This window comes from Populus euphratica, unplaced genomic scaffold (genome assembly GCF_000495115.2).
Source record: "Populus euphratica unplaced genomic scaffold, PopEup_1.0 scaffold127.1, whole genome shotgun sequence".
NCBI lineage: Eukaryota > Viridiplantae > Streptophyta > Magnoliopsida > Malpighiales > Salicaceae > Populus > Populus euphratica.
In genome coordinates this window covers 367,801-377,751 of record NW_011500017.1, presented here as the reverse complement: position 1 = coordinate 377,751, position 9,951 = coordinate 367,801, and the positions used below count along the sequence as shown (strand labels likewise).

The window sequence follows — 9,951 nt, the reverse complement described above, 5'->3', positions numbered from 1 at the left end:
CCGGTGGTAACCCGTTGACTTTTATTTATTTTTTATTAAAACAACGTCGTTTTTAATTTTTTTAAAATAAAAATTGCCCCGGCCGACCCGTTCTACCTGGTCAAAACCCGGTGACCCGGTCAAAACCCGGAACCCGGGCCTTGAACTTGGTCAGCCACCGAGCCGGGTTTAAAAACTATGGACGAAACTTGCAAAAAAAGTAATAAAGTGAACAGTTTATAAAAGGTAAAATAGTTTTGAAGGGATCATGAAGTTCCAATTAAATTATAATGATGAGCAAATAAACTATATATATATATAAAGCAAAGAAAAAAAAGATATGTTGTCTTGAAGAAATTGGAGTTCTACCGAAAGTCAAAAGATCACCGAGCAAAAGCAAAAGTGGCAACAACAAAAGGGTGAGCTGAAAACCAAAAGCTCTATCAAAAAAGACACAAATAGGTAAGTAAAGTATAGAGAAATTTAAAATGAATTTGACTATTGTAAGTTCATTAAACAAAATTATAAAAAAAAAAAATTAGAGCAAATCCAAAAGAGGTGCCTAAAAAACTCTCTAAATCATAAACTAAATCAACCGACTTCAACCTTTCATAACAGCAAAGCAAATGGAAAAGGGAATTTGCCGCATGGTAGTTAATTCATAGCTTCTTTTGGCCATTTTTTTTTTTAATTGTATATCGAACTAGTTTATACATATTTCAATTAATATTTTAAGATCTTAAAATTAATAAATAAATAAATTTTTAATAATTTTAATATTTATAATGCTTAAACTAGTAATTTTTAAAAAATAAATTCAAAACGTGATAAATTTAATTATTCCCCTTCAATTCCTTCTTTTAGCTTTTTTTTTTTATATTAATGTGGGTATTCAGGTTAATTTACGCGCACCACAACTAATCCTATAAGTCCTGAAGTTAATATCCATGTAAATCTCCAATAGTAATCATATAAGAAACCAAAAACTCAAACTTAAAACTATATAAAAAAAAAATCTTCTTAGTTTTAAATTTTTATCACTTAGCCACTTAGCCACTATTTAGATAGTTTCTTTTTTTTAGCCTTTGCTTTTATAGGTGCTGATTTTTCATGTGGCGTTATGAAATTGCTCTGTATAGATTATATGTCTAATAAGTCTAGCGGGTGCTGTGCTTCGTATGGTTGGCTCTGGGGTTGGAAAATTTCCATGGTTTTCTTTCAATTATCATCATAATTCTACTCTATTTTATATCTAAACACCCATAATCATGCTTTACATGTTATGAAAGTGGAGGAAAATAATTAAATTATCTGTAAAATTTGGAATTGAATTGAATATTAATGTACGAAATTATATATATATATATATATATATATATAATCCCTTATTTTTCGCGCACATAGTTATTGAAAATGTATAATTTACATTGAATTTTTATGGGTGTTATATCAAACAAGTAAAAAATAATAATTATCTAGTCCATCTTTTTACAGCGTACCAAACATAATCTACACATGTTTGTTTATGTTAGAAAATATTCATACAAAAAAAGATAACAAAAAATATAAAAAATAAGAAAAAAATTAGTTCCCATCAATTTTCTTGATTCATAATTCCATTTTTACTAATTAAAATAAATTATAAAATTAAATGAGATATAAATATATTTAAAAAATCAAATTAAATAAAAAATCCGCTTCACTTTCGCAACCATCATCATTTTCCATCACAAACTTATCACATCACAATTAAGTTAAACACTTCACTATCACGCCCTCGTCTTCATAAAAATTATAAAGATTTTGGTTTCAAAAAAAAAAATTAATGCAGCCAGACGTGCCACGTCACATTAATAATAAACACTTCCAGACGGTCAAATTAACATCTCCATGAGAACACAAATAAATAAAAAATTATAACCACAAATTAAAAAATAAATAAATACATAAGATTTTAAATTTGTGATGGCTGGTTTTTTATGAGAAAGGGGGAGATAAAACATGGATGTATTTAGTTTTAGTTTGTTTTTTTTTATTTTATATTCTTTTTTAATGTGAATGGATTATATCATTAATTTTTATTTCTTTTTTCAGAGTTTTTTAAATATTTTATCTATAATTTTTTTAATTTTTTATCACTCTTTTCAAATATATAAGAAACATCCCAGAGAACACCCCGAGTTTGATAGTCAAATGGCACCATCAAAGATCAAGGGACTCACATATTGATGGGCAAAAAAGTCCAGGACTCCATCAAGATTCGTTTCTTCCCACAAGGGCACAATTAAGCGAGCAGACCCAAACATTTTCTAATAAAATAAAAAACAATATATCCGCTAAGATTAAAACAATGGGAAAGAAGAGAAATCAGTGATAAAACAGAGAAAGATATTAGTGTCCATCCATTGACCTGATCTCCTGTATTTTTACTGTCACTTCCCACAAACAAAAGATTAAAAAAGGATTTCTCCGATTAAGACTTGTTCTCGCCTTTGATGATCTTCGCACAGTAAAGAATCCAACAACATCCACTGGAAGGCTCCCACCGCATCGTGAATTGCCATTGAATCCCGCAAAACATCAAAATCATGCAGCTACACAGATGATGCATGATGAAACCTAACGCATGCACTAAAACAGTAAAGATTCGAAGGAATCCAAACAGTAAAGGTACGGAAATAGTAACTTTAATTCAGGTTAACATCTTCCAAGAACATAATCCTCCCAACTCCATCACCCCTCTCCTTCCACGATAATGCAAAATTCTTAAATGGAACACATCAAAATACATGGGTGAGCTTCCTGACAAAACTTCCCTTCAGCTCACCTTCCTCCATCCACAAACAAGTAAATACTAAGACAATGAACTATTAAACGGATACAAAGCTCATAATTTCATAGCAAGATGAAACATGTAGCCTTCTGCAACCTTCATCAGTTGAGAAGCAAAGCAAAAGCAAAAAATTGTCCTGATCAGATATATTGAACGGAAGAGAACCTGCACTGGCTTTTCCTTAACACAGCCCAGAGATGCCCTCAACATTCCGACTTTGATTTAAACAATAAAATGGTACAAAAATTGAATGATTTCCCTGACAGTTCTTGCCAATTCTTTACCGCCACCCCTCTTGCCGATTTTCTACTACCATTTATCTTCTTAGCTTTTCCCCATACCAGCCAAAAATCCAATAAAAATATGTACCTCGGTGAAATTACTTTCATCCTACCCTGATGAGTAAAAACCAATTTGTTTTGACTAGACTACTGGCTGTTGCTTCTTGTCAATTTGCATCTGCTCAAGCCAAGATTCTAAAACAGGATTAATTTGAGAATTTGAACTCAATCCCATTGCCACATCAGGTGACGGTGCAGCACCAGGTACTGGAATTGCAAGCTTTTCTTTAAGCACCTCAGGAGGCGATTCCTTCACTAGAGATTGAACCCAGGACAGGTCAGGCTCCTCACCATTGTTTCCAAGCTCAAAGGATGAGGATCTTCGTAACCAGCCCACTTCATCTCCATTCACTGACCAGTCTAATTTTCCATTAGGGGATCCCCATTTAGACCAAGAATTTACATTATGTGCCACAGGGTTGTTGGATCCCAGATCCCTTGAGCTTAGGCTACGTAGCTGTTGCTGCTGCTTCTCTCGCTGAGCAAGAGTAGATAATCGAGATCCCCTTGGAGAGATAGGCTCCATGCTTCTTGGCGACATCCTTCCAGGAGATCCAGCACCGAATGCAGAGTGCAGTAGATGGTGCTCAACATTTTTTGGGGAGAACGCACTTGTGTTGATGGGTGATAACATACTCTGCTGCTGTTGCAACTGATTGAGATAAGCTGATTTATGCGTTGGAGAGAAAACAGCAGCTGCTTGATCAGCAAACCTAGGAGAAGACATTTCAGCAGTGAACAGTTCTTCAAGATTTGAAGGATTTAGTGTTTTAGACCACCCAGAACGACTGAAAGAAGCAGAATTGTTCTGAGACTGCGAGAAACATGTTAAATCATTTAATATCTGTTGTTGGGAATCAAAATCTGGCAACAAATTGAAGTCCTCAGGTGGGATATCCCGGGCACTAAAGGATGATCTCAAGCGGCTGGATTGAAAGTTGCTTCCTGGAAGATGAAGTGTTGGTACATTAGGTTGCGGCCAAGCCATGGACGAGTGAGAAATGCCATTTGCAGGAGACATGGGTTGGTTGAATGGGGTAGGGGACATTGCAGAGACTGATGATGGGGAACCAGGCAAAAGACTCAGAGCAGCAGCCATGTCCATAACACTGGCTGCAGATTGAGATGATCGAGGTGAAGGGATAGCAGACCCTGTAGAAACATACAAGGGCCGGAGCTCCTCAGGCGTATGGGCAAAAAAGCAGACTTGTCTGTTGCAGCTTGTGCCATCTTTGCAAAGCCGAGTTCGGTATTGAGCTGGGTGAAGCCAGCACTCAAAAACCCCATGAGCATATTCACACATGTCCCCACGCCTACAGGCACCTTTGCGAAAATCAGGGCAGGGCACACAGCTGTAGTGGAACTTTCGTGGATCTCTTCTACGTGCATTCTCTCCTGGGTGAACAAATGGACATTCAGTCCAGTCATGGGAGTATGCACGAGAACATGGGCGAACCTTAAAAGAGAACATGCGGAACTCATCAGTTGCATAGATGCTGTTCTTGATGTCAGGAAGAGATGGATCAATAGGGTATTCTTTCTTCTCTGGTGTAGAGCTGCCGGGCAGATTATTAAACTTCGAGGCCCTTGGAGAATAAATCAACACAGAAGGAGAAGGTGGTGAACCATTTTCTGGTGATGAAGAAAGAGTAGGAGAGCTAAAGTTGGAGCTGCTAATTGAGACCCGTAAATTGCTGACACCAACAGAGCCATTAAAAGAACCATCGGAATCAGTTTTTGAGAGAAGCTCTTCAAGAGCGACTTTCATGGTCTGTAGCTTTGGAGGAACAACAATAACATCACCAGGGCGATCTCCATTGACATCGAGGCAGTTAGGATCTGCTCCTGCTGATAACAGCAGTTTAACCACATCAACTACATTGATAGATCCACCAGAAGAAGCACAATGAAGAGCAGTAGTTTTTTCCTTTCCACAAGACAGGTTCACATCAACCTTAGTATGATCCAGAATAAGCTTGAGAACATCAAGGCTGCCATACGTAGCAGCGACCATAAGAGGAGTTCTTTGGTCAAGAACAATCTGCTTCGACCCTTTCTGGCGGACATACCAAAAACCAGCCTCATTAATAGAGGAAGCATCCCGCTTTATAAATCTCTTAAAGCCTTCAGCATCGTTGTTAGCAGCAAGTTCAAGTAAGCTAGAGAAAGTATCTGCTGTTTCTACACTTAGACAATTCATATCTTTGGTAAATAGGTGTGGCTCCTACAGTAGATGGAGTTGAAGTCGATGATGATTTAGCAGATTGCTCGGGACCACCGCACATGCTTCAATCACCTGAAGTTAAAACAAAATAACATCACTTAGATTCACTCAAAATCTAAAATTCACCTTACTCGACTCCATCCATTAGAAAACAAAAGGCACATCATAACATGAGCTAAATAAAGAGACAATATAAAGATTCAAAAAAAAAAGCCTTTTTTCCCAGTATTGAACAAAATTTAAGACCCATGAGTCCTTCAATGAAGTGAAGTTCCCCACTCCTCACAAACCCAAAAAACACAAGCCACTCCCCTCCACAGAGATAGACTCACCGCATAGATGGTGTCTGACCAGAAATAAATTGAACAAAAAAATTAGAAAGGCAGGAAGAGAAAGCTTTTGAGTCTTCTTCATCTTGTATATTATTAGAAGGACTAAAATCTATCTGTTTATAACAAACGTTGTCAAATATTAAACGGATTCATATATAACAAATATTAACAAAGACAAATCAGATAAAGAAAACGAAACCATACTAAACTAAAAGCTACAAGATAGAATAAAATTACAGATCTAAACACAACCTAACCTAAAACTAACAAAAAGCAAAGATTCTGATTATCAAGATGAGGAATTTTATTACAGTGGAATCGAGAATCTCACAGCTGTATTGAACCAGAATAAAATCTCCCCATTATCTAAAAGTATCAAATAATCTAACAACTCTGTAAGCTAAAATAATCGAATAGCACTTAACTTACCGATTAATAAAATTTGAAGCAAGAAACAGCTCTTGGTAGCTTAAAAATTAAGAGAAATGCATAATAAAATTGATTCACTTCATAATCGATCAAAAAAGATAGATTTGAGAGCCGAAATAGCATGTCGCTTTGAAGGGTAAGGATAAGTTACTAGAGACAGGCAGCACTTAGCTGCTACTTCCATCCATGTAATCTATGAAACAAGAGAAGGTGCCTTCTGTTTTTGTTTCTGTTTCAGTTTCGCTCAGGGAGAGACGGAGGGGGAGCGGAGGGTGCAAGCTGTAACGTTCAGAAATTGAAATTGAAATGAAATGAAATGAAGAGCGCAGGAATTTGTAATGAATTTATTTAAATTTATTTAGTCCATGACAAGAAAGGAAATGAAATGACATTGAAATTCACATCAAATTACATTGAGATGCGAGTCAAATTTTGAACTTTGTATAAGTGAAGGGAGACTGGTTTGGTCGATGCGTCTAGATAAGGTGCATGACCGGTTTGGTGTTGAAACTCAAGGAGAGGAGTTACCGGTTAAGGGGGTGTGGCGGTTATTGAGGTGGATTTAAATGGGTACTTGGAATCCGCAAGTCAGTGCAGTGGTCAATTTTTCTTTACTATTTGAACTGTTTTTTATTTCTCTACTATTTGAACTGCTTTAAAAAAAAAATTAAAAAATATTTTATCTATATTATATAATACTTCCATATATTAACATCAAGAATTAATTTTAAAAAATAAAAAATATTATTTTCATATATTTAAAAAAATTAAAGTACAATTTTTACCACACCAACAAACAAGAATTAGTTAAGTATATTGTTAGATATAATAGAATTTTTTAAAAAACTTATCCCAATAATTTAAGAATTTTAATAAAATAACACTTTTTAAAAAAAATAGTGAAATTACACATTTTACATTGTGACTATATATTAGATATCATTATTTTCAAGTACAACAAGATAATTATCGCATTTCATAAGAAAAATAAATAAACATGTTACGCTTCGTAAATACGATAATTTAATATATCATGCTTTCAAAATACGACATGTTGTGAAATTTAAACTCCTATTTAGATTAAAAAACACAGAGAAACACGACTCCTCCCTTTCAAAACCACCATTTACAACCTTATTCTATCTTAAACCCCTCATCAGTCACTTGTTCTTTTTCCCTTAAAACACCTAAAAATTGAACTCTTCTAAATCTTCAAACATTATAGACTGTTTTCCTCTTTAAAATCTGTTGTTGTCATCTCTATTATCATTTTCCCGAGCCTTTTTTCTAGTCCTACAAGCAATGTAATTATACAACATTGCTATGAATTTTTGTTTGAATTAGCTGAAATGAAATCATTGTTTATAGTTTAGGTCAAATTTAGAGTTTGTTGAATTGATGATAAATGAGCTATATATATCATCAATTACGGTAGATTTGATATAATTGAATGGAAATAAGTTAAATTAATTATTTCAATTAATTATGTATTGCGTTGAATTTTAGATAAGTTATGGAATTAGGAATTTTATGTGGATTATTGGAATTGGCTAACAATGTTATCACTATACTTGATGATTTCATGCAATAAAGCATGAACGAGGTAGAATTATGAAGAATTATATGTTGTGTTAAATGTGGATAAGTTATTGAATTTGATATTTTTTTTGAATTGTTTTAATTTGCTATGAATTTGAGTTTGATTTAATTCAATTATGAATTAAAATATAAATTAGATTTTATATCATGAATTATATTTAATCTTGGTCAAGTATGCCTTGTTAAATTTATAAATTTGATTGATTTTACTATAAATTTTATCAATTAGGGTTGAGGTAATGCAATTTAGTTAAAATTATATCCAATTGATCATAAGCTGATTTGTTCTTTTTTGTAGAATGTCTTATAACATATTTATGTTATGTCATTACAGTGTAACTATTATTCCTTATGTGAACAATACTATCACATATAATGGCAAAAGTAGTTTATTGTTATGTAATAATTTAGGCATGTCGTATGTAGAAATGAAAAAAACTATTTGGCATGGACTTCGCTGATAATATTGATGTTGAAATAATTTTGAAGTGTCAAATTGGTAAGCATCATTATTAACATATAATAATTATATATGATGGTAGTTTTAGAAAAAAAATGATTAATTCTTTCATCCAATGCTAATTGAACATGGTGGTTTGTATATGAATAGTCGACCAAAATCTTCGCGTGTCCTAACTTTTGTCTGTCCTTTAAAGTTAGTTAGTAGAGGAAAAAACAATTTATTGTTGGATAATTCGTTATGAAATATTGATGATACTATGTTTAACAATTCATTTATTAATCAACATATATTTATTATTATGAGCTTAGTGACAATGAGAATAAAGAGACGTTAGACCCGAATATTGATAATAATGTTGATAATAAGGTTGAAGATAATATTAATAATAAAATAATACCTTGTGTTCCTGAATCTGGAGATGCTTTTAGGTTTACTTTTTTATTTATCATCATTGGGCATTTAGTTGTAAATATTTCCAGGAAGCTTTGATTTAAAGGTTGGACAAACAATTAACAATAAAAAAAATTGGTTCACGCAATTAAACAATGGTATATTACACATTCAATTAAATACTAGATCTAATGATCGAACTCAATATTTCTTGAACTACAATGTATGCAAGCATCTAAATATAAGTGGTATTTACGTAGGGGATATCATAAAAGATCATATTCATTTGAGATAATAAAGTTAAAAGGCTCACGCACATGTATCTCGATTTTTGTCTAAAAATACTACGTTTAACTCGATGCAAATTTTATTGTTAATGTTATACCAACTCTTATGATGAATAATCTTTCAATGACATTTACAAGCATACATGATGAAATGAAATTGCATTATAAGTATAAAATATCATATGACAAGGTATGAGTTGTAAAACAAAAGGTGTTTAGGCATCTTTCTAGTTCATATAAGGAGTATTTTGAAAATTTATCAAGGTTTTTATTAGCAATAAAAAAATCAAATCCTAGAACAATTGTTGATTAGACACAAAGAAAATCTTGATGATAGTACAATAGTTTTTTTAGAAAGTTTTTTGTCATCCGAAGATTATATTAAAGGTTTCAAGCATTATAAACCTTTTATCAATATTGATGACACATACTCATCAAGCAATATGATGGGAAGTTGCACTTGAGGTGTTAGCTCAGCGGTAGGAGGGACTTGTTCCCTTTCTCTGCACCCGGGTTCAAACCTTACTGTGCACGCTAGTTACCCCTGCGGTGCCTTACATGCACTGGGCTTGCAGGATGTTCAGTGGGCTGTGGGATTAGTCGTGGTGGGCGTAAGCTGATCCGGACACCCAGGTAAATTAAAAAAAAATATGATGGGAAGTTATTAATTGCAATTGCTTTTGATGCAAATAATAGGATACACCCGTTGGCTATTGCAACTATTGATAAAAAAAATAACTATAATTAAAGATGGTTTTTGCTTTGCTTACAAATATATGTTATCGCTGAAAAACATGTAGATGTATAATATCATATAGGCATGTAAGCATAAAGATTGAAGTAACAAAAATATGACGTGAAGTGAACCTATAGGATAACATCAATATCGTGCCTAATATTTTGTTAGCAACTTTGATTATAAATTCAAATAATCATGTATGAAAAAAATTCAATGAAGATGTGTTATGAACCTTTAAGATGAAATTTTGATTTGTGGTATGAAAGAATGTATAAGTTAGACTTAACATATCAAGAATAGTTTGAACAAGAACCAAAAAATAGCATTATATTATG

The 9,951-nt window shown here is 33.2% G+C and overlaps 1 protein-coding gene across 3 annotated transcripts; it reads right to left on the bottom strand.

Moving 5' to 3' along the window:
- Positions 1 to 2,624: 2,624 nt before the first annotated feature.
- On the bottom strand, positions 2,625 to 6,469 carry LOC105141755 (zinc finger CCCH domain-containing protein 30-like). 3 transcript variants are annotated; one of them, XM_011049099.1, is made up of 2 exons: positions 6,139 to 6,469; positions 2,625 to 5,449 (listed from the first exon to the last, which is right to left on the bottom strand). In XM_011049099.1, exon 2 carries the CDS (start codon positions 5,351 to 5,353, stop codon positions 3,236 to 3,238), a length of 2,118 nt encoding a protein of 705 aa, XP_011047401.1. In that variant the 5' UTR covers positions 5,354 to 5,449; positions 6,139 to 6,469; the 3' UTR covers positions 2,625 to 3,235. The 3 variants fall into 3 exon arrangements, with proteins under 3 accessions (XP_011047401.1, XP_011047402.1, XP_011047403.1); XM_011049100.1 differs by having other exon boundaries at positions 6,290 to 6,469; XM_011049101.1 differs by lacking the exon at positions 6,139 to 6,469 and adding an exon at positions 5,710 to 5,845.
- Positions 6,470 to 9,951: the final 3,482 nt, after the last annotated feature.

Coding starts and splice junctions, on each gene's coding strand:
- LOC105141755 (XM_011049099.1), bottom strand. CDS start 5,353: ATGAATTGTCTAAGTGTAGAAACAGCAGATACTTTCTCTAGCTTACTT.